General features: G+C 52.7%; 2 protein-coding genes and 1 long non-coding RNA gene across 3 annotated transcripts; 1 reads left to right on the top strand and 2 right to left on the bottom strand.

Annotated features, from left to right (window-relative positions):
• Nucleotides 1-832: 832 nt before the first annotated feature.
• LRRC25 (leucine rich repeat containing 25) lies at nucleotides 833-4,608 on the top strand. Its single transcript, XM_043467377.1, is given in 4 exon segments — nucleotides 833-1,033; nucleotides 1,550-2,334; nucleotides 4,187-4,202; nucleotides 4,204-4,608. Coding segments are annotated over 3 exon segments (915 nt in total). The 5' UTR covers nucleotides 833-1,033; nucleotides 1,550-1,558; the 3' UTR covers nucleotides 4,327-4,608.
• Nucleotides 4,609-7,057: 2,449 nt separating this feature from the next.
• On the bottom strand, nucleotides 7,058-9,569 carry GDF15 (growth differentiation factor 15). The gene is made up of 2 exons (XM_043467376.1): nucleotides 9,287-9,569; nucleotides 7,058-8,229 (listed from the first exon to the last, which is right to left on the bottom strand). The coding sequence occupies exons 1-2, from the start codon at nucleotides 9,567-9,569 to the stop codon at nucleotides 7,586-7,588; spliced, it is 927 nt and encodes a 308-aa protein (XP_043323311.1). The 3' UTR covers nucleotides 7,058-7,585.
• A 1,855-nt stretch (nucleotides 9,570-11,424) lies between these two features.
• LOC122440757 lies at nucleotides 11,425-25,631 on the bottom strand. Its single transcript, XR_006269159.1, has 3 exons — nucleotides 25,620-25,631; nucleotides 14,137-14,143; nucleotides 11,425-11,557 (listed from the first exon to the last, which is right to left on the bottom strand). It is a non-coding gene; the product is annotated as an uncharacterized LOC122440757 (long non-coding RNA).
• Between the last annotated feature and the right edge of the window lie 1,271 nt (nucleotides 25,632-26,902).

The raw sequence follows: 26,902 nt of genomic DNA, 5'->3' as shown, positions 1-26,902 counted from the left end.
AGTGCCCTGCCACACACCTGCCTTGGCCCTGGGAATAAAGCCCCACTCCTCAGCCTGGCTTTGGAGGCCTTCGCTGCCTGGCCCCCACCCGCCGCCAGCTCCTCCACTTACCCTCGCCCCTCCAGCCACTGCACCCCTAACGAGGCTGTCCCTCTGAACCACTCTCTCCCAGGCTGCATGGCCTCTCCGGCGACTAGACCTGTGCTCCCGCTGTGCCTTCTCATGGCCCGTTCATTTCTGCCTGCTGCTGCTGCTCGTCCTCCAAGCCCCAGACAAAAGTCCTCTTCCCCAGCGAGCCCTCCTCTTAATGCCCCGCCGCCCCAGCATGTTCATACACAAGGAGAATTCTGAGTCTGTGGGAGAGGCTAAGAGCTTGCAAAATCAAAGGCAGGTTTTAGGAATCCTTGGCAAACTCCTATTCATGTGTTGAAACCCCACCTCCTTCTCCAGGAAACCTTCCAGTACCCTGTCCCTCACCCCGACCTTGACCTGACTCCATCAGACTGGGGGTGTCTGTGTCCAGCTTTATCTTTTTCCAAGACTGGATGCTCCTAGAGAAACCGACTGGGGGCGGAGCCTCTTCCGGGGCTCAGCGTGGATAATGTTTGTTGAATGAATAAATGAATGCATGGGTTGGGAGTCAACTGAGCTGAGACTGGGAAGTGAGAGTGAGTTGATGAGGTAGCAGTTAGTTGGGGTGTCACTGGGGGACATGTAGTCATTGGGTCTCAGCAAGAAGGAAGCAGGCCGCCCGCCCCTGCCCCTCCCGTGAGAATCCCGATTCTTGAGGCCTTCCACGGGGCGGGGGCGGGTCTCTGGGTCGTCTTTATTCTTCCCCTCTGCACTTCACTCGGCACCAGTTCCTCTTCCCCGTGAGCAGAGCTGGGTGCAGAGCGAGAGGAGCGCCAGGCATCACAGTGGATCGGAATCCGGGGAGGGTCGGACCCTCTGACCCCCAGGTTCGGGTGAGCCAACACGCCTCCGGCAACTTCCAGCACGACCGAGGCCAAGGGCGGGCAGTAGGACCAGAAAGGTGGGAAGGAGGCATTGGAACTTGGGTCTGTGGAAACCAGAGCCGGAGCGGGGTGGGGGGGTGGGGGTTACTCGTCAGCACCCCAACCCAAGACTCTCAGACCCAGACTCCCAGCCCCCTGCAGTTCGAGAAGAAAGGCAGAGGGGCGGGGTCGTTTCCGGGGCAACAGCTCGTTTGCATATAGGCCTGTCTTGGCCGGCTAGCTCTCCCAAAATATTTGGGGAAATTGGGCAACCTAGCCCGAAGGGGCACGTCTGAGAGAAAGAGAAGGGGCTGACTGGGCCAAGTCTCCTCTTTGCCTTTCAAGCCCCTGAGGCATCAGGGTTAGGTACCCATTCCCCAGAAGGGGAGACTGAGGCCAGAGCCAATCAAAGAGGAGCAGCCAGCGAAGGGCTGCCGTTTTAACACTTCAGAAGTGGCCTGAGCTATAAAAACATACATATATATATACAAGTGGCAAGGGGGAGGGTGACCACAAGCTGAGGCTGGGGCTTGGATTCCGGTGTCTCTGCCTAGGTTGCCTGAATGGGGGACGCCCTGATGTGGGCGCTGTTGTTGCCATTGCTGCTGCACCAGGCAGGCAGCCAGAGATGCAGCGTGCTCTCAGAGGACATGACCTGGGCCACGGAATACACTGACAGATGCCTCAACTTCAGCGGCCACATCCTGAGCCAGCTACCTCAGAACCAGTCTCTGCAGGCCAGGTCCGTGCAGGTCCTCGACCTGTCTGCGACCGGCCTTCAGCAGCTCCCGTGGTCCTTCTTCAGAGACCTGCCGCAGCTGCAGTTACTGATTGTGACCAACAACTCCTTGGACTTCGTGGACAGGGCGCTGGCCAAACGCTGTGACCTCACCCTGCGGGCTGACTGCAGCTGTGCCCTGGTAGACTGGCACAAGGACCGGCAGGGCAACTGCTCTGGCCCAGAGCTTCCGGAGTGCCTGGATGTGTCCACCGGTGCCTGGCACAACCTCTCTGTCTTCTTGGAAGTGAGCTGTCCCTCTGGCCTGACCAAGGCAACCATTGGAGCGCTGGCGGCCAGTGGAGGCCTGCTCCTTGTGCTTGCCATTGCTGGCCCGGTGCTGGCCTGGAGACTCTGTAGACGTCGGATGGGCCAGAACCTGAGCAAAACGTGGGCTGCTCAGGATGTCTCCAGGTCTGGCTCGGGCCGGCAGCCGAGGTACAGTAGCCAAGCCCGCAGGCCTAAGACCCCACCCAACACCCCGCCCGGATCTTTCACTTCTGACTACGAGAACATGTTCGTGGGCCCACCGGCTGCCAGACACCAGTGGGATGAACACAGGTGAGTGACCCACACACGTGTGTCTGTGAGTCTCTGGAGCTGGATGGCCAGGGTCCAACTCCTGGCCCTGCCTCTTATAGGCTGTGTGATCTTGGGCAAGTAGTTTCCCCTCTCTGGGCCTCAGTTTCTTCCCAGATAAAATGGGGTTAATAATAGCCCTCTGCCTCCCAGAGCTGGCGCAAGAACTAAATGAGTTCCTGGATAGAAGACACGCATCCCCCTGCATGACCTGCAAACCCAGTTTCTGGCTGACAAGGATGCGGAGGGAGGAGGCAGGTGTTCAAGGTGGAGTGGGGGCTCTGTGGTCGCAGGCAGCGGCCTGGGCTTAGATCTTGTGTGACCCCAGGCTGCCTTTGAACCTCTGTTTCTGTCTCTGTAAAATGGGACCACATCCCTGTCTCCCCCTGACACACAGGAGATGCCAAGAAAGCCGTCTATGTCTCTCTATCCCCACAAAGCCCTGCCCCCCAAATGGGCTAAGCTTAGATAGATGGGCCTGTTTCCAGGTTGGATGAGAGAGGGGATTTCTGGGGGGCAGGCACAAGGAGGAACAAAGACCTGGAGGTGGGAGAGAACAGAGACCAATGTGAATGTGTTTTGAGAAGGCAAGACTTCAGGGCTGAGGTTGGAGGGGGCTGGGAGGATCCAAGCAGGAAGGTAAGAGGGTCACGATTGGGTTGGGCAGCAGAGTCCAAAAGATGGGGAGGCCTGTGGGAAGTTATTGATGAGAAATGAGAGAATATGCAAAGCAGATACAAATATGGCTCAAAAGCAGAAGTGGTCTGCAGTAGGGAGTAGAAGGCACCAGACTTCCTAAGGCAGTGTATGTTCTGATGACCACCTCTGCCTTGCTGTCCCCAGGATCTCAGGGCCAGGCTCCTCTAAAAACACTGCTTACAATAGAATGTGTCAATCTCATCCTACACTTCACAGTTGCAGAAATAGAGTTTCTGGAAACTCCTTGGCAGCCCAGTGGTTAGGACTCTGTGGTTTCACTGCTTAGGGTGCAGGTTCAATTCCTGGTCCAGGAGCTAAGATTCCACAAGCTAGGCGGCACAGCCAAAAAAAAAAGAAAGAAAGAAATGGAGGTTCTGGGAGGCAGGAGAATGACTTGCTCAAGGTCAGAATCAGAGACTAGAACAAACCCTGACTTCCATCCCCATACAACCATTTATGTATTTTGGAGTAATGTATACTAAAGTATAAATGACTGATAGACACCACTTAGTCAGTGGGGCCTTTGTTCCAGGAGGAGCCAGGGGTGGGGTTAGGATGTTCTGGAGATGGGAAACTTCTTCTCTGGGGTCTTGCCCACCATAGCAAGATATTCCTAGAAGCTACCTCCTCCCTAATCCATTCAATAGGTGGGGAAACTGAGGCTCAGAGATTTATTTTTGTATCGAGGCCCAAAGTCAGTTGCTTCAGGAGACCTGGGGGGAAATTTCCCATCTGAAGGGGCACTGATTCAGCTCCAGGCAGCAGGTTCATGTGCCTGGTGTGACCAGAACTTTCCAGTTTTTCAAGAGGAAACCAAAAACTAAATTTGAATGTAAAAAATGGCCAACTATTTCAGCTTTAAGGAAGAAAAAAAAAAAAAAAAACCTACCATGACTCAAGGTCCTCGGACCACAGCGTTACAATGCTGAATCCATAGACGCTTCCCTGAATCACTGCCCCCTACTTGCTTTCCTCATAGGAAGTTGGGCCAGGCTGGGAGAGCACTGCCTAATGCCTCACTCACCTCATATGTAACTAGGAGTGGACTCAATCACCATGAACTACTTTGCCTCTAAAAGCTGATGTGCCTGCTCCCTGAGTCCTGCCTGACCTCCCATCTGTCTTTTCCCCGCAGGTCTCCCCCTTCAGAGGGGCAGCGACTTCTACATGACCTACGAGAGCTTCCAGCACGAATCCCAGCCTGTCTATTGCAACCTTCAGTCACTGGGCCGGGTCCCATTGGATGACGAGGAGTATGTGGTCCCCGGGCGCTGAGCAACGTCTTCATCATCTCAAACTCCAGCCTGGCCCCTTCCAGGTGACGGGGCATTCTTCAGTCCTCCTGTCTGAGGACTGGGACCAGGGGAGGGTCATCCTTGAGGCCCCAGAGAGGCTCTGGAGCCCCATCCCTAGCCCACTCTGCCCCCCAGGTCACTTGGCTGCTAGAAGAGGAGGAGAGACCCCAACATGGATGGGGACGGGAGAGTCAATGTGTGAACGCTGCTGGCATCCCCTGTCAGTGGGCAAGCATTGCCCAAATAAATTCTACAGGACAGACGAGGCTGCTGGTGAGTGGGCTCCTCAGAGCGGGGATTTCTTGAGCTTCCAAGACAAGAACTCTGAGACTCCTCAATTGCTCCCAAGCCCCAGTCCCTCCCCTCTGTCCCTCTCAGGCCCCTTTCTCGGATGCCTGGTATCCAGCCTTGGGCCCCAAGGCAGCCCACACCAGCCTCAGAAGGGTCTTTATAACTCAAGAATAGCACCGTGCTCCTCCCCTGCTCACATACCCTCTATGGCTCCCCAGCGCCTCCAGATTCTCAGCCTAGTGGTTGAGACCTGCATGGACCCAGCCCTGTCCAACTCACCACCCTTTCCCATTCCTCTGCCCTTCTGATCTGGGCCTCCTCTCCCATCAAGCTCACTTCCCTCCGGAAGCTTTCATTTCCTCACACTTATCCATGCCATCTGACGGCCCAGCGTGCCATCCCCTTCCACATCTTCTTAGGCTTAAGCATCTGTATCAGGTGGCACGGGTCCAATTCCTAACCCCGTCGTGAACTCTCTGGGCTTCAGTTCCCCCACGTGTAAAACAGGGTGATTAGAATTGGTCTCTAAGGTGGTTTTAGCTCTAATATGTTGAGACACCTTAACTCATCCTTCCGGGTCTAGGTGCAGCACCAGTGCCACTCCAAGAAGCCAGTCCTGGTTCTTCCTCAGGTAGAGTTCATCACTGCCAGAGCTCAGGGTATTTTGAGAGTTTGTTTAAGCTCATGCCTCAGCTGGGTTTCCTGTCAGCTGCCCCCAGCCTGGCTTCTGTCAAGCCCTCAAACTACGGGCGACAGAGCTGGACACAGACATCCCCAGTCCTGGGAGGTCAAGCCTGGACCAGAGGGAAAGATGGAGCCAGGACCCCCAGACAGAGATGAACGAAGGTGGTTTTAAAAGGCTGTATGTAAGAGGGGAATCTGGAGTGGGTTTTGAAGGATGCATAGGTGTTTGAGGAGCAGGAAAGACAAAGCACAGGGGGCAGGGGGACCAGCCTGGAGGCGTGAAAAGACACATGGGCAGTGGTGTCCAGCACAGGCAACAGCTGGGTTGGGGGAAAGACTCAGTATAGCATCTGCTGCCTTTGGGTCATCCTGACATTGAGTTTTATTGAATCACACCACCTGGGAGTGACCCCAAGTGGGAGAGGTGACCTATGAGGGTCTTCAGCTTCCTTGCACCCCTGCACCCCAGTCCTACATGGCTCAAGCCCCGACTCCTGCCCCCAATCATATGTGTCCCTCTGTTCACTAATGCATTGCCTGGGTTGACTCCTTGGCACAGTCCTCACTGCAAATCAGCCACTTCCTTATGACATCTCTTTTACTCATCTCTCTTGTACTCATTTGTCTTCTGCACTTGACCGAGCTGGAATGGAGTGGTTTTTGCCTACCTTGTCACTTTATCTCCTCAGGGGCACAGCCAAGGCCTGGCACAAAGTGGGTACTCATTGAATACATTCAGGGGCACCTACAGTCATTCCAATCTGCCTCTGGGTGGGGGGATTCACAGGGGACACATTGCACTCACTGCTGCAGGTGAAACTGTCTCCTCCAGACCCCTATTCCAGTTACTCAGGGTGAACAGGCAAGTGAGGAGGGGGCTGGACTTGGCACATCTCAGCGATTATTCACGATCCCAAGTAGAAAAGGGTATAACCTGGGAAACGTGACGTGCATGAATGTTCTTCACACCTTTTCTCTCCTTGCTCTCTCTTATTTTTTTTGACACTGGCATGAGGCATGAGCCATGCTCAGCTCCCTAAGGCGTTGAACCCATGTCCCCTGCAGTGAAAGCATGGAATCTTAACCATTGGACCATCAGGAAAGTCCCTCCGTGCTCTTTTTACATGAAAGGATAGAGGCACCATTAACATGAAGGGAGGTGCCACAGACAGCAGAGGGAAGGCAACTCTTCTAAGTGGTGGTAGATTCACACACACTGCACCTGATGGCAGATGGACGTGACTCTGGGCTGCCCATGTTTGGAAAGGTGACCCCCATGGGGGCAGAGACCACAGGATGGTGATCAAGACAGGGCCAGATACCTACAGAGGCAGGAGTACCAAGAGATGAGAAGACATGGAGGGAGACCAAGACCCAAAATGGTCTCAGAAACAAAAGCAGAGGAACAGGGAGGTAGAGAAACACAGAAACAGTGAGAGGGATGTCCCCGGATACCCGTGGGTCCCATGGATGTCCTGACAGTTAAAAGAAAGTGTCAGCCTCTCAGCCGTGTCTGACACTTTGCCACCCCATGAAATGTATAGCCCACCAGGCTCCTCTGTCCCTGTCTGCAGGCAAGAATACTGGATGGGAGTGTTGACAGAAAACAACAAAATTTTATAAAGCAATTATCCTTCAATTAAAAGATAAATAAATTTTATAAACAAATAAAGTCACACACACACACACACACACAAAGAATACTGGAGTGGGTAGCTATTCCCTTCTCCAGAGGATCTTCCTGACCCAGGGATCGAACCCCGCCCCATCCTGAACTGCAGACAGGTTCTTTACCGTCTGAGCCACCAGGGAAGCCCATTGACATCATGAGCATCACCCCCTTTCCTGGCATCCCCAAAGAACGTCCTGCCACCCATTCCCTGGGCTGTTTCAATCATCCCATATCAGATCCCCTGGGGGAACTGAGGCCAACGGGGCTGGGGTGGGGGTGGGCTCTTCCCAAGGTCACCGGCTCCAGCCTGGACACCACAGAGGGCTGATCAGACAGCTTCACGTTTATTACCAGGGTTTTTCATAAACACACACCCTGTCAGACCACCCCTCCCCAGCCCTCTAGTCCCTAGGCAGAAGACCCCAATAAATTAATAATAAATAGAAATATAAATACATAGCTTTGGGTGGGAGGGGACAGACAGCAACGGTTATGAAGAGGGTATTTCAGGTTCCAGGAGCCCAACAGACAGGCAAGGACAACTGAAGTCTTTCAAAATGCGTCCATGCCATAAATGAAGGACCAGGGCCGCTCACACGCAGTGACAGTCCTTGGCCACGAGGTCGTCAAAGGGCGTGAGTGACACGCGGCCGTCGCTGTCTTGGTGCATGAGCACCACCGGCTCGTAGCTGGCAGGCACGCAGCAGGGCGCCGGCGCAGCATCAGGGTTCAGGCCATGCAAGCGCGCCTGCATCTGCGCGTGCGTGTTAGCGGACCGGAAGTGGCTCGGGCACGCGCCGACGCACATGCGCACGTCCAGCTCCCGCGGCGCCAGCACCCAGTCGGCCCAGCCCAGGTCCTCAAGCGACGCGCGCAGGCTCTGCAAATGACAGCAGCGCCCCTCCCCGAGCGGGCAGCCGTCTCGAGTGTGAGCATGCGCGTGACGGCGCCCCCTGGTGGCGCTTGGCCGCCAGTGCAGCTCAAGCTGGGGCGGTGCAGAAGGCAACGCCTCCTGCAACTGGTCCGGGCTTGCTAACAGTTGCAGGCGTATTGCGGGACCCCGGGAGCCTCCGAGTCTCAGCTGTCGCCGGAGTGGCCGCGTCACGTCCCACGAGCTCCGCGCCTTCGGGGACAGCCGGAGAAGGGCCCGATGCAGGCGGGAGGCTGCAGGGAGCCCCTCAGTTAAGTTGACCCGGGGGATGCGCATGTGCAGGTGGCCACCTGGCCCAAGTCGCACTATGGAAAAGAGGAAAGAAAGCTAGTCACTCACGGGCCTACCGTGTGCTGAGCGCGGGATGGTGGTGGTGGTGGTGGTGGTGTTTGTGCCATTTCCTCCAACACCCCAAGCTGGATCCTACCTCAGGGCCTTTGCACTGGCTACTTTGTCCACCGGCCACATTCTTCCCCTGAATCTCAGCGTGGCTGGTTACATACCACTCCATTCTGACTGAAATTGGCATCGATCGATTTCATTTGGTTGTCTATCATTTGCCTCCCCCGCTAGAATCACAGCAGGGACTTCTGTCTCCTTGGTCACCACTGTGCCTGGCACACAGTAGATGCTTAGTACCCGCGGGAATGAATGTATATCTGATCTTTAGAGAGTCTGCGATTTCAGCACTGTCTCTGCCTCCTTTCTGCTGAAGTCCCATGGTAACAAGTGGCATTAAGGTGGGATAAAAGCTCTCGCTTCTGACTTGACGCCTCCCAGTTCCTAAAGCAGCCCAGATCTTGCGCCTACTCCGCCTGCTGGAGGCTCGGTGGAGAACGTGAATATACTCCACTCCCTAAGACACCAGTCACATGCACCTTTAGCAGAGTCTTGGCGCGCGATTGCATCAGATTCGGAACCAGCCCAAGGAGGTTTAGCGCATCTCAGCGCACCGCTCAGTACCCCCCCCCCCGCCCCCCGCTTCCCTTCCTTCCGCCGGACACTGGATCTTTCCCCGGGGAAATCCCCCATACAAACAGCCCTTTCCTTATGTCCAAGGGCAGAGACCACACCCCCTCGCCCGAACTTGTCTCTGGGTTCTCCTAGGTTCTTTGAGTCTTCAGTGGAGTCGCTGGATTCTCTGGCCTTAGTTTCCCCATCTGCGACCCCGGGAAGTGTTGTAACATCTCAGATTGGCTAAGCCTCGCCTGGTCCCGCCGCACATCCAGTTTTTTGCTCCCCCAAGGGGCATCTTTCTTGCCTGGTTCAGGGATGGGGAAACTGAGGCTCGGCGGTAGGTCTAAGAACCACCAGTTAGATGATTGGAGCTGCCCAGGGTGGGGTCTCGGAGATTTTACTCACGTTTTGGAGTGACTATCCGGACTTGAGGAGGGGGGATGAGGCCCGGGTTCGGGTCTTCCCAGGTCTGGTTCGCTCGAAGCCGTGTCAGCAGATCTTCGTAGCGTTTCCGCAACTCCCGGAATCTGGAGATGTCCGGGCTGGAGTGCACGTTTGAGGGTCCCTGCAAAGTCTGGAGGTGCTCCTGGGTCAGAGACAGGGCGCCTCCCGACCGCAGCCAGGAGAACATGAGCAGCATCAGCAACATCGGAGAGCGATGTGGCACTGCCGGTCGCTGACCAGGCATGGCTATGTTAGCTAAGTTCTAAACTAGGACTGACCGGTCGCTGCTGGACCAGCCTTTATAGTCCCCGGACTTTGTCCGCCCCCGCCTGCCTGGTCCCGCCCGCCGTGGGTGCAAAGTAAACACTCCAGGGACCAAAACTGGGCGGGGCCTTCCGCTGCTTTTCAGAAGGCGGTGCTTTTGATTAGGGGGGGGGGGTTGCTCCTAGGTATGCTGGGGAACCCCCCTCAAGGGCCTTCTGAGCCTCAGTATTCTCTACTGTGAAATGAGGTCATCATCCCACCTGGGCTGGTGGGAACAATAATTTTCTCAAAAAAGATTTATTACTTACTATGTGCTAAACCCCATAGCAGGGATTTAAGAGGTGGCTTTCTTCTCTGATGAGATTCCCCCTCTCCTCTCTGCTCAGGTCAAAGGCTTAAGATAGTGAAAAACAAAGAAAAAAGAGGGGAAAAAGGGCCAGAAATAGCCAGAAAGTGCAAACTGGGGCAAATCATTCCTATCCATCCCACCTCTATTCCTTCACCTGGAAAATAAAGATTGAGACTTTCCCTTGAGAGAAGGTCAAACAAGGTGTAAAGGACAGGGCCAGGCACAGAACTGGTGCTTGATAAACTGGGTGTTTTTGCAGTTACTCATCCTCAGCTGGGGAACTCCTATCCATTCCTCAAAACCCTACTCAAAAAGCCCCTCCTCCAGGAAGTCTCTGACATTACTTTTCCAGGCTCAGCAGGATGCTTCCAACCCCATCCCTTCCTCCAGCCCAGCCCTGACCCCACAGTACTGGGAGTGCATGTACTTGGCCCTGTCTGCTCCAGACTGGCAGCTTCTTGAAGGCTTGGACAGGAACAATGGATCTGGGCCCTAATCCTTTGGCTGGGCCTGAAGAGGAGATGGCAGGGAATTAGGGTGGTGAGGCTTAGGGCAGGGAGGGCTGATGTCAAGTCTAGCCACTAGATAATGGAAGGGCAGCAGGTACTCTAGGAATACCCTTCCTCCTGGGCCACCCAGACCTTGTTCTACTGCTTGGGACTCCTGGCCCCAGGCATCCTTCCCTGTGCCCGCTCCCAGCTTCCAGGCCTCAGAGAGGGTGGGCAGCTGTTCAAAGCAGACCGTGGGGGTGTGTAAAGTGTGAAAAGGATATGTGCAGGGAAGGGGCTTAAGGACTTATTAGGGGTCACACAGAAGGGATCCCCATGAAAGAATGGAGTCCAAGTCTCTCCCACCCTGGCACACACCCACTTGCTGGGTGAGCCCAGCTATGCCTCCGGCACCCCCTGAGGCTCAGTCCCAGCCTCTATGCAGGGGTTCAGAGGATCCCCTGGCAATGCTCTGGGCTTAATAAACACACGAGTAAACGTGCTACCATCCTGACTGTGGCTGCGTGGGAGGCTGGGTCTTCTGCACCCACATCTTGGCACACAGAATAAGTGCGTGCTCAGGAAAGGGTGCAGGACTGAAGAGACAGGGATGCCCCACAGCCTCCCCACCACCCCCTCCTCCCGACCCCACCCCCTGCAGAGGCCAAACCCTGGAAGCAAGGCAGAACGCTGAGTAATGCTTAACACGGCAGGGGCTATTCAGCCAGGATCATCATGCCCAGGCTTGACTAGGGATGGGGGGGGGGCACGGCGCAGAGGGGGCGCTGTCTGGGATGGCATCACTGCAAGGTAAATAATGGTGAGAAGCCAACATTTACTGGACTCCAGCCTGTGGGCACAGTTCACACGCAGTTCCGTTAATGGATAAAGGAACCAAGCCTCGGGGGACTGGTGTGTGTCTAGGGCTGAAAGGTTGGACTCCACGATGGGCTTGGACTCATCCAGACTTTGGCTGAGCTACCTGTTACCTGGCATTTCTAGGCTTGTGAGGGGATTCTGAGACTCCTCCATTTGTGACTGGTTTTCCTCCTAGTTTAAAAGCCTTGTGAAGAGTTTGCCCTGATCCTTGATCCAACAATCTGGATGGCTCTTGGCTTCAGAGAGGTGAGTCTGGGTTCACGTTCCCTTCCCTCTTCTCCCTGACTGTGACACGTGCAACAATGGATTTCAACCTCAGTTTCCCCATCGGTAAAAGGTGTAAGAGCAGCCCCCCCTCCCACGACACAGGGTCATGTGTGAGTGGGAATTTTGCACACACTGGGTATCAGTGTGCATGTGTGCATGCTTAGTCGCTCAGTTGTGGCCAACTCTTTGCCCCGCCATGGACTGTAGCCCGCCAGGCTCCTCTGTCCATGGAATTTTCCAGTCAGGAATACTGGAGTGGGTTGCCATTTCCTCCTCCAGGGGCTCTTCCCTACCTAGGGATTGAACCCACGTCTCCTGCATTGCAGGCAGATTCTTTACTGCTGAGCCTTCAGGGAACGCAGGGATCAGCGTGGCCAGGATTCAAATCTCAGCACCTACCACCCACCCCCCACCCCCGCCTTGCTGTGTGACCATAGGCAAGTTACTCAGCCTCTCTGTGCATCAGAACCAAGGCAGTGTGTTGGTTGTAGGACAGAGGACAATCGTTATTGAAATCCTCGTATAGTTTTTACCCAGGGCACCCATAGCAGCTGCTGCTGACCTACTCTCAGGTCACACACCAAGACAGAAACCCTGGTGATGTGGGGGCCCCCCTTCCCACTAATGACCCCAGGCTGAGGATGACCTTGGGGGACGCAAGCTTCTCAAAAAGACATGCCGGAAAGCTGATATTTCAATGCTTTACTTGCTTTCTGGGGCATCAAGTTTAGTGTCTCCCGGGATCCAGCCCCCAGCAAAGTCCGGCAGACCCTTGCCTACCCCAGGGTCCCAGACATGGGGCTTTCAGACAAGACACTCAAGGGGTCTCCCTGGGGTCAGGGAGAAGCCACCCCAAGCCTGCAGGGGCTGGTCTCTCCTTTGGGGACAGGACACAGGGTCACCTCCAGGAGGCAGGGCTCTTCCTGGAGAGAGATTCAGGACAAGATAGAAACCTGAAATGTGGAGGGAGCCCTGGAAACATGCCAGGTACCCCCAAGGCCCAGATGGATCTCCTGTGGCCTCCAGCCAGGCCTTGTGGGCAGAGAGGCCAATTCCCCACCAGCTTTCCCTGGGGCTTCCTCAAAGGGGGCAGGACCCAAAAGCCCCTGGCCCAGGCCCCACCCCTGTGAACGGCTTGGATGAGCCCCACCCAGGGGAGTGGGGAGCCAGGGTCTGGGGGTGTTTCTCTCATTCCTGTCTGTGCCCCACGTGTACTGTGGGGGCAGGCACTTCTGTGGGTCTCTGGGCAGCTGAAGGGGAGGCTTGGGTGAGGAGAGGGAGGAGGGGAAACGGATTTCAAGTCGGGGGAGCAGCTCAGGCTGGACTGGAGCCCCTGGAGGTCTGGGAGCTCCTGAAACTCAGTTACAACCACTGAGCCTCAGATTCCTCATCAGTAAAAGATATCAGTTCATGTCACCCCTGACCAGGCTGTGGGAGCTCTTACTGGGACTAAGTCATGGGACAGGGTCTGTTGGAATGTTTACTTGGCATCCGTTAGAATTAAATGTCAGGAATTCTCTAGCGGTCCAGTGGTTAGGACTCTGCGCCTTCCAATGCCCGGGGCATAGGTTTGATCCCTGGTTGGGGAACTAAGATCCCACAAGCCTTGAGACAAAAAAGAAAAGAATTAAACTTCAAGGCATGGACCCTGGCCAGTATCTCCTCACTTTAAATGCTGCCATTCTGACCTGCGGGCCTAGCATGGACTCAGACCCTTGGTTGGCATCATGGCTGTGGTCAGACACGGGGCGGACAGGAATCCCAGTGGGTGACAGGTAGCCTGTCTGGCAGATGCAGCGCCTCAGGGGCCTGGATGCAGCCTCTGGGTGGGCGATGAGTGACCCCCACCTGGCGCTGTAGGGACCCTCAGATTCCTATTGTGGGAAGGCGGACCCCTTCCAGGGCCGAAAGTGGGCTCTTGTCTAACACTTGGAAATGAATTGTCCGAGGAGACACATGTGCTGACAAAGCAAGAGATTTTATTGGGAAGGGGCGCCCGGGCGGAGATCAAGAGGGTCAGGGAGCCCAGGAGAGCTGCTCCGCCACGTGGCCTGCAGTCTCGGGATTTATGGTGATGGGATTAGTTTCCGGGTCTTTAGCCAATCATTCTGACTCAGAGTCCCGCGCACGCATCACTCAGCCAAGATGGATGCCAGCGAGAAGGACTCTGGGAGGTGGTCGGGCACATGGTGTCTCCTTTTGACCTTTCCCGAACTCTTCCGGTTGGTGGTGGCTTATTAGTTCTGTGCTCCTTACCAGGACCTCCTGTCGAAAAACAACTCCTACAAATGGTTCCTAGGGTGCCTGGCCAGGGCGGGCGGTTTCAGTCCGTGTGCTAAAGCACTCCTGGTAGAGTTGCTGCCACTGCAGACAGAGGAAGCAGGGTCCAGGGAAAGTGGCATTTCCCATGGGAAAGGGGGATGCTGGGCCGGAAGTTCCCTGGGGCAGAGAGACGCAAGCACACAGCAGACTCACGGGTCTATTGTGTGTCCATTTCCTCCAGCATCCCAAGCTGGATCCTACCTCAGGGCCTTTGCACAAGCTACTTCCTCTACCAGCTACACTCTTCACCTGAACCTAAGCATGGCTGCTTACATGTCCCTCCAACCTTCCTAAAATAGACACAACCCTATTTTACCTGATTGTCCATCATTTGCCTCCCCCATCAGAGTCACAGCAGGGATTTCTGTCTGCTTGATTGCCACTGTGCCTGGCACACAGTAGGTGCTTAGTTAATACTTGCAGGAATATTGAATGTGTGTCTGATCTTTAGACAGAGAGGTTCCAACACTGGCTGTGCCTCCTCCTGGTAGCCAGAATAATTTTTACTGAAGGTCTACTAAGTGCCTGGGGTTGAAGATGCAGCAACCAGCTACTGCGCTTTCAGCTGTCTGGGTCTCAGATTCCATAGCTGAGAAATGCAGGGTACCAGACCACACACCTTGGTTTCCCAGGCGGCGCTGGTGGTAAAGAACGTGACTGCCAATCCAGCAGGCATAAGAGACGTGGGTTCAGTCCCTGAGTTGGGAAGATCCCTCGAAGGAGGGCATGGCAACTCACTCCAGTATTCTTGCCTGGAGCCCAGTGGGCTACAGTCCATGGGGTCACAAAGAGTCAGACACGACTGAAGCGACTTAGCACACACACAGACCACACAGGTCACCTAGTTTCCAGATTCCATGGACCACTTTCCTCTCCCAGAGTGGTCTGGATCTTGGAAATAAGTGTGGGTTGGGGCTGTGGGTCTAGGGCCCTCAGAGTCCTCACTAGGCTCAGAGAGGATGGGGTTTGCTTGGAGTCACACAACACAGGTGAGGTTAGAGAGGGGTGAAAGCAATTTCTGAGGTGTGACATCCCCTCCCCTCACCAGGCCGCTCACACACACACGTGCATGCACACACACACACACACATGCACGTGCACACACACAAACACACAGGAAGTCCTTCCAGATCCTGGTGTAGCCCATATCGCCTTCCACCCCCCTGGAGCCTCCCTGGAATGCAAGGAATTTAGGGGAAATTGTGAGGGCTCCTGCTGCTGGCAGCTTCAGTGGTCTTTGACACGCGATTGCTTCAAATCCAGAGCTAGTCTGGGCAAGCTCTGCCCCCCCTGCCCCCCACAAGCTTACCCAGATCCCTGCTCCTGAATTCCCTCCTCCCCACAGCCGAGGGCTAGGAACTGCGCCCTCCTGGAGACTCCGCCTTTGTGTTCTTTGGGTGCTGTGCCTCTTCAGGAGAGTCACTGGGCTTTCTGGGCCTCAGTATCCCCATCTGTGATCCGAGGAGGGGTTACTACAATCCTAGAGTGGCTGAGTCCCACCCCGTCTGGACACAAAGGCAACTGCTAATTCCCCCGTCAGTCCCAAAGATGAGCGGGGTGTTCCCGCAGGGTTTGCAGGTGGGGAAACTGAGGCTGAGTGGCAGCTCTGGGTCTCGATGACACAGAACCACTGGTCAGATGCAGGGGCTTCCCAGGGGGATCTTAGCACTTCCGCTTGGGCTTTAGCCTGAGGTCTGGGTTCATCTTTTTGAGTTCCCCTTCATTCGCAGCCTAGTCAGCAGATCTTTGTAGGATCTCTGCAGCTCCTGGAATCTGGGGATGTCTGGACTGGATGGCACTTCTGAGGGTCCTGGGAAAGCCAGAAGGCCCTCCTCAGCCAGTGTTGGGTGCACCCCAGCCATCACCCCAAGAGCATCAGCAGCATCAGAGAGCAGGTTGGTGATAAGCCCAGGCATGTCTGTGCTTGGCGTGCTCTGAGCCAGAGCTGACACCTTTGGACCTCCTGCATGTCTGAGCGTATCCACTCTGGCCCGCCCAGTGTCTTCTGCTTGCCCTTGTGTGAAGAATAAATACTCAAGAGGTCCAAGTTGGGCCTGGTACCAGGGATGTGCTTCTGGGGAAGCTGAGGCACCACTCAGAGCCTCAGTATCTTCCTTCATTAACTGAGAACATCATTCCAGTCTGATGGGCTTGGGAAAGAATGATTTCGTCAAAAAGCAAAATAAAAAGCCAACTTTACACTCTGCTAAGTTCCATAACAGGAGTTTAAGAGGTGGCATTCTTCACCTATGGGATTTCCCCTCCCTTCCCTCTGGTTAGGATCAAAGCCTGAAGATGTTAAAAAAAAAAACAGGAAGCATGGAGAAGGAAATGGCAACCCACTCCAGTATTCTTGCCTAGAGAATCCTGTGGACAAAGGAGCCTGGTGGGCTGCTGTCCATAGGGTTGCATAGAGTCAGACAGGACTGAAGCAATTTAGCATGCATGCATGCGTTGGAGAAGGAAATGGCAATCCACTCCAGTATTCTTGCCTGGAGAACCCCAGGGATGGAGGAGCCTGGTGGGCTGCCGTCTATGGGGTCGCAGAGAGTCGGACACGACTGAAGTGACTTAGCAGCAGCAGCAGCAGCAGCAGGAGAGGCCCCCCCCCCAAAAAAAAAAAACAGGAAACAGAGGGAAAATGACCAGAAAGAGCCAGAAAGGATAACCTGGAGTAAGTCATACTTCTCTATCACACCTCTGTTTCTTCACCTGGAAAATAAAGATTGAGACTTTCACTTGAGAGAAGATCAAATGTGGTATAAAGGACAGGGTCAGGCACATAGCAGGTACTTAATAGACTAGCTATTTTTGCAGTTACTCATCCTCAGCTGGGGAACTCCTATCCATTCCTGGAAACCCTACTCAAAAAGCCCCTCCCACCTCTCATAACGTTTCCAGGCTCAGCAGTGTGCTTCCAACCCCATCTCTTTCTCCAGCCCAGCCCTGACCCTATAGCACTGGGAGTGTGTGAGCTTTGCCCTGTCTGCTCCAGACTGGGAGAGTCTTGAAGGCTTAGGGATGAAGCTCCTTTGGTTTTTTGTTTGAACTTTTTGTTTTGTATTAGGGCATAGCAGGTTCACAATGTCGTGGATTCACAATGTCGTGGATTCACAGTGTCGTGATAGGCAGACAACAAAGGGACTCAGCCATACATATTACATGTATCCATTCTCCCCCTAACTCCCCTCCCATCCAGGCTGCCACATAACATTGTTCAGAGTTCCCTGTACTATAGGGTAGGATCTTGTTGGTTATCCATTTTATTTAAAAACTTTAAGACAAAAGTTTTTATTTTGTATTAGAGTATAGCCAGTTAGCAAAGTTGTGATAATTTATCCATTTTAAATATAGCAGTGTGTACATCTCAATCCCAAGCCCCCTAAGTCTGTGAGTCTGTTTCTTTTTTTTTTTAATGTTTTATTTTTTGGCCACACCATGGCTATAACGTGGCATCTTAGGCATGTGGGATCTTAGTTCCCCAGCCGGGGATTGAACCCTGGCCTCCTGTATTGGAAGTGCAGAGTCTCAACCAATAGACCACCAGGGAAGTGCCTGCGAGTCTGTTTCTGTTTTGTAAGTAAGTCAGATGAAGCTACTTTGGACCCTAATCCTTTGGCTGAGACTGAAGAGGAAGTAGCAGAGAATTGGGGTGCTGGCGCCTGGGGCAGGGAAGGCTGGTATCAGGTCCAGCCACCAGAGGACGGAGGGGTGGAGGGTGCCCCAGGAGCATCCTTTCCCGAGTGGTACCTGGTCTGTGCTCTGCTGCTCAGAACTCCTGGCCCCAGGCATCCACCCCTGCGCCTGCATCCAGCTTCTGGGCTTCACAGAGAACGGGCAGCTTGGGAGGCAGACCGTGTAAAGTGTGATGGGGCGTGTGCAGGTTAGAGCTACAAGGCGGGGGCACAGCAAGGCTCCCACTGGAGGAACGACATCCAGGCCCTCCCCACCTACAGCTGTGCAAACCCCACCAAATCTCAGGCTCCGTTTGGTCTTCACCTCGGATTGAGTGCAGTGGGATTGCACCATGGCAGGGGGCAGTGGGGGAGGATTGAGGCTCTCCCCGTGATGCCCCAGGCGCTCAGCACGTGCTCCCCAAGACATCTGTCTGCTCACGTCACCATCACGTCCATGTGACTGCAGCTGTTTAGGAAACTGGGCCAGTCTTCTTCCCATACAACTCATTCCCTTTCTAGGGATAAGGAAACCAAGGCTCTGGGGGAAGTAAGGCGGGTATGTCAGGGACAATTCCACTGTGGGATCGTGCACGTGTCCACACAGGCCATGACTTCATCCAAGTCCACACAGGTCAAGACTTCATCTGAGGCTTGTCAGAATGCCTGGGTTCCCTGGGAACCCAGAGCTTGCAGGCCTGGGAGGAATTTTTGGGAAGTCATCTCTGCTCCCCTCTCTACCTCTTCTGGGAAACTTTCACAGGACTTCTCCTGCCTCCCAGGTATGCTCCTCCCCAGAAAATTAACAGGAAATTCGCCTTTTAAAATGAACAATTGAGTGACTTTTAGTACATTCACAATGCTGTACCACCATCCTGTAGTTCTGAAAGATTCCCTTCACGGCAAGAGGAGACCCCACCCCTGTTAGCAGTCACTCCCCACCCTCCCTCCCCTAGCCCCTGGCAACCCCGTTCTTTCTATCTGTAGAGCTATAGAAAGACCTCTGTCTTTCTATCTATAGAGCTTTCTATCTCTATGGATTTGCCTGTTCTGGATATTTCACATTAAACATTCTTTTCCCACGTGAACAGTTCTCTGATGCCAGCTGGGTGCCTTCTAATTCAACTCAATTAGGGTTTCCTGGTGGCTCAGACTGTAAAGAATCTGCCTGCAATGTGGGAGAGCTGGGTTTGATCTCTAGGTCAGGAAGATCCCCTGGAGAAGGAAATGGCAACCCACTCCAGTATTCTTGCTTGGGAAATCCCATGGACAGAGGAGTCTGGCGGGCTACAGTCCATGGGGTGGCCAAAGGGTTGGACACGACTTGGTGACTAAACAGCAACAACCCAGAGATAACATCGGACCCCACAGCTTACGGGCTCAGTCCCGCAGACTGCCCTCCATCACCACCTGTCTTCAGATGCCCGTCAGGAGTCCAAATTGTCACCTGTACTTCTGATCAAATGAAGTACAGGTGAACTCAAGGAACCCATTTACTCACTAGACCACAGGTTTATTACAGAGGATATTAAAGGAAATGGATCAACCGGCAGATGGAAGAGTTGCATAGACCAAGGTGTGCAGGAAGGGCATGGGTTTCTCTGCCCCCGGCCCAAGCGCACTACTCTCCCAGGACCTCTATATGTTCATCAACCCAGAAACTCTCCAAAGCCCATCTTCTGGGGCTGTATGGAGGCTTCATTCCACAGGCACAGCTGATTAAGTCATTGGTTGTTGGTGACTGAAATCTATCTCTAGCCCCTCTCCCATCCCTGAAACTGGCAGGAGGGGGTGGAGCTGAGTGTCCCAACCCTATGATCACATGGTTGGTGCTCTCAGCAACCAACCCCCACCCTTGGGTGTTTCCCCAAAGTCACCTCTGTGCCAAAAGACACCTTTGTCTCATCACAGAAAATCCCAAGGGTTTTAGGAGTTCAATGCCAGAAGTGGGGTAGACCACAAATATCATAAGTCACATCGTGCTGTGCTGTGCTTGGCAGCTCAGGGGTGTCCGACTCTGCGACCCCAGGGACTGTGGCCCACCAGGCTCCTCTGTCCATGGGATTCTCCAGGCAAGAACACTGGAGCGCATTGCCATGCCCTCCTCCAGGGGGTCTTCCTGACCCAGGAATCTAACTGGGGTCTCCCGCATTGCAGGCGAATTCTTTACCAGCTGAGTTACCAGAGAAGCCCATAAGTCACAATATACACATATAAATGGAATCACACAGCGTGTGACCTTTTGAATCCGGCTTCTTTCAGTCAGCGTGTTTTCACGGTTCATCTCTGTTGGACCGTCTATCTGTGCTTTATTCCTTTTTATGACTGAATAATATTCCAGGATGTGAAGACACCATGCTTTGTCCATCAGTTCATCCACTGATGGTCGTTTGGGCTGTTTCCACCTTTTGAACTACTGTTGAGTAGTGCTCCCTTGAGCATCCATACGGGAAGATTTGAGGATCTGTTTCCAATTCTTGTGAGGTTGTACCCAGAAATGGAATCACTGGCTCATATAGTCATTCTATGTTTAACTTTCTGAGGCATGACCAGAATGTTTTCTATAGCCCTCTGTCTTTTATTATTACTTATTTTTTAGTATTTTTATTTACTGCACTGTGCCAGGTGTTAGTCCCCTGACCAAGGATTGAACCCAGGCCCCCTGCACTGGGAGCATGGAGTCTTAGCCACTGGGTCATCACGGAAGCTTCCGTATGCCTTTTATTTTTAAACATTTATCAAGATATAAGCTATGGAAAGAAAAAAGGACTAACCTAACTGTTCAGCCTGATGACAGTTCACATAACCATTTCCCAAAATGAGTTTCCCGAACATTCCCAGCTTCACCACTCTCCCTACCTCCTGTAACCACTGTGCCCACCTCTGTTACCCTGGGTGAGTTTTCCCATTTTCTAACTTGATATGAACAGAACCAGCCAGTACGTCCTCCCTTCTGTCTCGTGACTTTCACTCAATACCATGTCTGTGAAAGGCTGTGTTCTTCATCTGTCGTGTGGCTCATTCTTTTTCCTTGCTGTATAGTATTCCACTGTGCATGTCCAGGAGTGGAGCTGATGACTCATGAGTGGGTGTCTGCCACTTTACGAGCAGGACAGTAATTAGTTCCCTTTATTCCTGGAAATTCTCAAGGGGACACAGCCCATGGGTGGTCCCCCGGGACAGGAAGAGGGAACATTAGCTCCCTGGTGTTTCCACTTTGTCAAATTCTGGAATGTTGGCAGCCAGGCCAATTTGGCTCCCCTTCACAGCATCTTTAGCCGATGACCTCACAGCCTGTCCCCTTGGCCAAGCTGGGAGGAGCGGTGGGACAGACTGCAGATAGCCAGCCAGTGATGAGCACTGTAATCTTCACTGGCAGCTTCCGTGGGTTCCGGAGGCCAGGCCGGGGCAGCGGTATAAACAGGGCACAGTGACCGGTCATACTGCTCCTTCCACTTGGCTTAGCTCCCAAGCGCCTAGAATTTTCCCCTCTACCTACTGTTGGCCATAGACACCTTCATCAAACAGACTCCCCACACAAGAAACAACCCAAACCCGATTGTTTGTTTCTCATGATGTAATGATCTCATGATGTCTCATGAGGCAGACAGGGTCACGACATGAAATCTGGAAGAGGTGAAAAAGCAGGTTATTTAAAAATCTCTGAGTTCAACAGGCAAGGATAATCACTGGCGAACCACTGTAAACATACCTCCAGGTCAACACTTGTATGTGTCATCGAGGGGAACCCATGGGCAGCCTGGGTTCACATCCTGGCTTAGTCCTTGAAATGCCAAGCTGATTTGGGAACCTCAGTTCCTCTCCAAACTTCGGTTTCTCAGTGCGACCTGCTTCTCTGTGTTACCCCCTTACAGGGTAGTGCTGGTTAGATTGGTTGGAGCGTAATCCCAATGTTTTAGAACTAACAGCTCACTATTTTGGGTAGTTGGCCAATCAGTAATGTCTCAGCTTCAGCCAGAGTTGGGTTCAGACAAGCCTGGGCAAGTTTGCTTACAAAGAATGGCCCCCCACTGGCAAACTCCTCTTTATCTCTTCAGCCCCAGCGTTGATGCCCGTCTTCCCATAAGTCTTCCGTGTTCTCTGCCCTGGGTCCCTCAGGCTAAGGGGCCTCCGTCTGGCTCCATCCTGACCATACAGAGCCGGGGTGTCCGAGTCTGGCTCTGCGTCCTGCCGGCCCAGGGCTTTCTCAAGGACCACGTCCTTCGGTCACTGTTAGTGCCCTGTGGCTGCCATAACAAGTCGTTATAAACTGCGTGGCTTAGAAGCAACAGGAATCTATTCTCTCACAGTTCTGGAGGCCAGAAGTTTGAAACTAAGGTGTCAGCAGGGCCGTGCTGCCTCCAGAGGCTCTAGGACAGGAAGATTCCTTGTCTCTTTCAGCTTCCGGGGCTCCAGGCATTTCTTGGCTGGTGGTTCCATCACTTCAGTCTCTGCCTCTGATTTCCCATGGCCTTCCCTTCTCCTCCATCTTTCCTCTTTTCTTTTTAAAGTAACTTTATTTATCTATTTTTATTTACCTATTTTTATTTTTGGTTGTGCTGGGTCTTCAAAGGCTTTCTCTGGTTGCGGTGAGTGGGGGCTACTTTTCGTTGTGGTCACGGACTTCTTGTTGCGGTGGCTTCTCTTGTTGCAGAGCACAGGCTCTAGGTGTGTGGTCCTCAGGAGTTGTAGCATGCAGGCTTAGTAGTATGTTACATGAGCTCAGCTGTTCCTCTGCTTGTGGGATCCTCCTGAACCCGGGGTTGACCCCATGTCCACTGCATTGGCAGGCAGACTCTTGCCCACAGCACCACCAGGGAAGTCCCTTGTATTCTTTTTTAAAAAACATATATTTACTTATTTGGCTATGCCAGGTCTTTAGATTTGGTATGTGAACTCTTGGCTTCAGCATTTGGAAGCTACTTGCCTGAGCAGTGATCAGACCTGCACCCCCTGCACCCTGAGTTCGAAGTCTTAGCCACTGGACCACTAGAAAAGTCCTTATCTCTCCTCTTTTCTAAGGACAATCTGTCAGTATATTCAGGGCCCAGTGTAAATCCAGAACAAAACAACCTAATTTCAAGATCTTTAATGTAACTACATCTGCAAAGATCTTTTTTTTTTTTTCTCAAATAAGGTCACATTCACAGGGACTGAGGTTAGGTATGGATCTTCAAATAGGTGTGGTGCAGAGAAGAGCCACGAAACCCCCGAGAGACATCGCCGCAGGGAGTGGCGGTGATGTGTGGGGACACCTAGATCTGCAGCAGAGTGTGGAGCAAAGAAAGAAACACCAGGTGAAAAGTTTTCAAACACCTACCGTTGCCAGAGTGCGCTCAGGTCAGTTCACTCTCCACGCAACATGCTGGTATTGAGGGGAAGTACATTTATTGCAAGGCGCCGAGCAAGGGAAGGGAAGACAAGCCTCCAAACCTCTGCACCTTGGACCTTGAGTTAGGAGTTTTGTTTTGTTTTTAAGAGGGAGAACAAAGAGGCTGAAATTAATCATCTTGTGGCATTGTTGTGGCTTTTTAAAAAATTTAGATCTTTTGTTGGTGAGTGTGGGTTTCTCTTTAGTTGCGGTGCGGGGGCTTGGCTGCCCTGCGGTGTGTAGGATCTGAGTTCCCTCATCAGGCATCGAATCCACATCCTCTGCGTTGGAAGGTGGTTTCTCAACCACTGGGCAGGCAGGGAAGTCCCGCTATGACATATCTTCCTTCCTTTTATTATTCATTGGTTTTTGTGTGCTCAGTCGCTCACTTGTGTTGGACCCTTTGCCACCCCATGGGCTGTATCCTGCCAGGCTCCTCTGTCCATGGAATTTTCCAAGCAAGAGTGCTGGAGTGCATTACCCGTTCCTATGCCAGTGACCCTGCCAACTCAGGAATCAAACCTGCGTCTCGAATGTCTCCTGCATTGGCAGGTGGACTCTTTGTCCCCGTGCTGCCTGGGAGGACCCCATTTGTGTCATTTTATTTCTGGTTGCCCTAGATCTTTGTGGTTGTGCCCGGGCTTTCTCTAGTTGCAGAGAGCGGGGGCGACCCTCTCGTGGTGGAGCGCAGACTCTAGGCAGGCAGGCTTCAGTAGCCACAGCTTGCGAACGCAGTAGTTACGGTGTACGGGTTTAGTTGCTTCGAGGCATGTGGAATCTTCCTGGACCAGGGATCAAACCCGTGTCCCCTGCGTTGGCAGGCAGATTCTTATCCACTGTATCACTAGGGAAGTTCCGCTATGACATTTCTTAATCATAGTTCCAAGCATCAGATGTCTCTGGTTTACGATTTTCCGGCCAGGTGCTCCGTGCCTCCAGGATCTGTGAGTTCATGTTGCCCTGGAGAAACAACCGGAGTTTGTACATTAGCGATATTATCTCCAACGATCATTTTGGTACATTAATGCTGTTATCGACATCAGCAATTGTAATCATCTGACTGGTTGATCAGTGTTCAGTTAGCACAAGATTGAGGTCACACGGGACAAGAAAGGGAATAAAGTTTGGGACAGATGAATTAACCATAAACTTGGTAAGGGAACTCTTTTGGGGGGCTCAGTCCAGCAGGTAAGACTCAATTCTTGTGAGACCTGATAAGGTGGATGCACTGTCTTTATCTCAAGGGTGACAGATTGAGGCCAGAGAGGCGGTTTTGCCAAGGTTAGAAGTCAGTGAAGCTGGGCTTGGAGCCCCAGGCAGTCAGCTTACTGGAGCCTTTAAAACAGGGAATACAGCTGCCCTCAGGAATGAGCATCCACTGTGGGGGTGGGGACGGAGACGAATTTGCCCTCCTCCCTTCTGAGTTACTGGCTGAGACCCCCCGTAATAAAAATAGACTGGCAAGAGAGAAACACACAGAAGTTTGGCATGTGTACTTCAGAGGGAAATGAGTAAAGCTCCCCCAAAGTGCCTAAGCCACTCCTTTAAATACCATCTTTCAGTTCGGTTCAGTCGTTCAGCTGTGTCTGACTCTTTGCGACCCCATGGACTGCAGCACGCCAGGCTTCCCTGTCCATCACAAACTCCCAGAGCTTGCTCAAACTCATGTCCATCGAGTGGGTGATGCCATCCAACCATCTCATCCTCTGTCATCCCCTTCTCCTCCTGCCTTCAATCTTTCCCAGCATCAGGGTCTTTTCCAATGTGTCAGTTCTTTGCATCAGGTGGCCTAGGTATTGGAGTTTCAGTTTCAGCATCAGTCCTTCCAATCAGTCAGGACTGATTTCCTTTAGGATTGACTGGTTGGATCCCCTTGCAGTCCCAGGGACTCTCTAGAGTTTTTACCTAAAGACAAAAGAAGGGTGTTGGCTACCATATATAAAATAGATAACTAAGGAGAACCTCTAGTATAGCACAGGGGGAAAAAACATAAGAAGGTATTGTTGAGTCCTGCCCCGAGGCCACAGGTGTGAGGTCTTGCACCCAGGCCTCAGAAGCGGAGCCCAGAACCAAAGTCACCTTTGAAGCTGACTGAACCCCTTTGTAACTATTGTCAAAAGTCCCTGACGATCACTAACAAGCTTCCTGACTCCCAGTTAAGTGAAGATGGCCACTCTAGCAAACACCCTATAGCGCCCCGACCAATCATCTAATGCCAACCATCTGGCAGGGATTTTCTTTGTCTTGAGGCTATAAAAATTGGCTGTTAACCCACGAAAATTGTTGACTCTCCCTGGTCAGGAGGTCGGCACTGCACCCCCAGTGCCCACTTTATCTCCATTCCTTCTTCTTAATAAACTCACTCCCTGCTGAAATGCTCTGTGTCTGGAAATTCTTCTCCAACCTGCGCTTGGACTACCTCAACAGGTATGATCTGTTTGCGGGACATATATTAAGTTAACCTTAAAGATGCATTCCAATATATAGGGTGTGTGTGTGTTCAGTCGTGTCCATCTCTTTGCGACCCCAGGGACTGTAGCCCACCAGGCTCCTCTGTCCATGAGATTCTCCAGGCAAGAATACTGGAGTGGGTGGGCATTTCCTCCCCCAGGGAATCTTCCCGACCCAGGGATGGAACCCGAGTCTCTTGTGTTTCCTACTTTGCAGGCAAATTCCTTACCACTGTGCCACCTGGGATTGATTCCACTTGTGGGAAGTACCTAGAATACTCAAATTCATAGAGTCAGAAAGTACATTGGTGGATGCCAGGGACTGGCGGGTGGAGAAGGGGAGTTAGTGTTTAACGGGAACAGAATTTCAGTTTAAGAAGGTAAAAATTTCAGGCGACAGATGATGGTGAGAGTTGGACAACAATGTGAATGTATCTAGTGCCGCTGAGCTGTATGGTTAAATATGGTTAAAATAGTACGTTTTATGTGACTTTTATCAAAATAAAAACACATTTTTTTCTTTCTTTTTAAAAAAAAGAGTGTTGGTGGGGGCTATAGGGGCCAATTCTGGAAAGTGACCAGGAAAAGCAGAGTAAACAAGGATTTGTTCTGCAGTTTTTTTGGATTTTGTGTGTGTGCGTTGAATCTAATTTTTTTTTTTTTTCACTGCGTCGTGCGACTTGCAGGATCTCAGTTCTCCAACAAGGGACTGAGCCCGGGCCCCCTGCAGTGAAAGCATGGAGTCCTAGCCCCTGGACCTTCAGGTTCTAATTCATGCTTTCTCCGTGCAGAAGGTTCTCCAGTCATTTAGAGCCATGATTCTCCTCCAGGTACACAAAGGGACCCACACCTACAGATGGAGATTTCCTTTATAAATGGAAATGGCTCTTACAAAAACATAACTTCTACTCAGTTTTCGGAGCTTCTCCAGTATCTGCAGTTTTTCAAAAGAATCCTTATGCTGAAGAGGCATCTTCTGCTGCCTTCAGACGGTACTGAAACACTGGTGATGTCAGGCATGAAATAGGCTTGCAGTACCTGGGCGCTGTGGGAGGAACGCAGCTGCGGGAAGTGAGATCCAGGTCCAAATCCTGATTCTGCCGGTCCCTGGCCGGGTGGCCTTGAGCAGGTGGCGTGGCCGCTCTGGCCACTCTCCCTTCAATGTCCTGAGCCCTGGACTGGCCGCAGCTGTGAGGATCCACAGGTCTTGCTCCTTGTGCTTGCTGGGGAGGTGTTTTAAAGGAACACATCTGCTCATTTATCCATTCACTCCTTCATTTGTTCATTCCACAAATATTTCTTTCACCTCTATTATGTGCCTGGACTCATTTCAAGTAGCAAAAGAAAGTCTCTAGACATGGGAGAAGGAGAGGAAAGGGTGATCCTGGCAGGGGAACACAGCATGTTCAAAGGCCCTGAGGTCAGACAGGCAACGCCAAGCACCAGGCTGGCAAAGGAACTTGAAAGTTGACCCAGGCCCAAGAGGCCATTCACAGCAAGCAGGCCTGGTTCA

The sequence above is a fragment of the Cervus canadensis genome, chromosome 4, assembly GCF_019320065.1.
Source record: "Cervus canadensis isolate Bull #8, Minnesota chromosome 4, ASM1932006v1, whole genome shotgun sequence".
Taxonomy (NCBI): Eukaryota; Metazoa; Chordata; class Mammalia; order Artiodactyla; family Cervidae; genus Cervus; species Cervus canadensis.
This window is presented reverse-complemented; position numbering and strand designations above follow the sequence as displayed.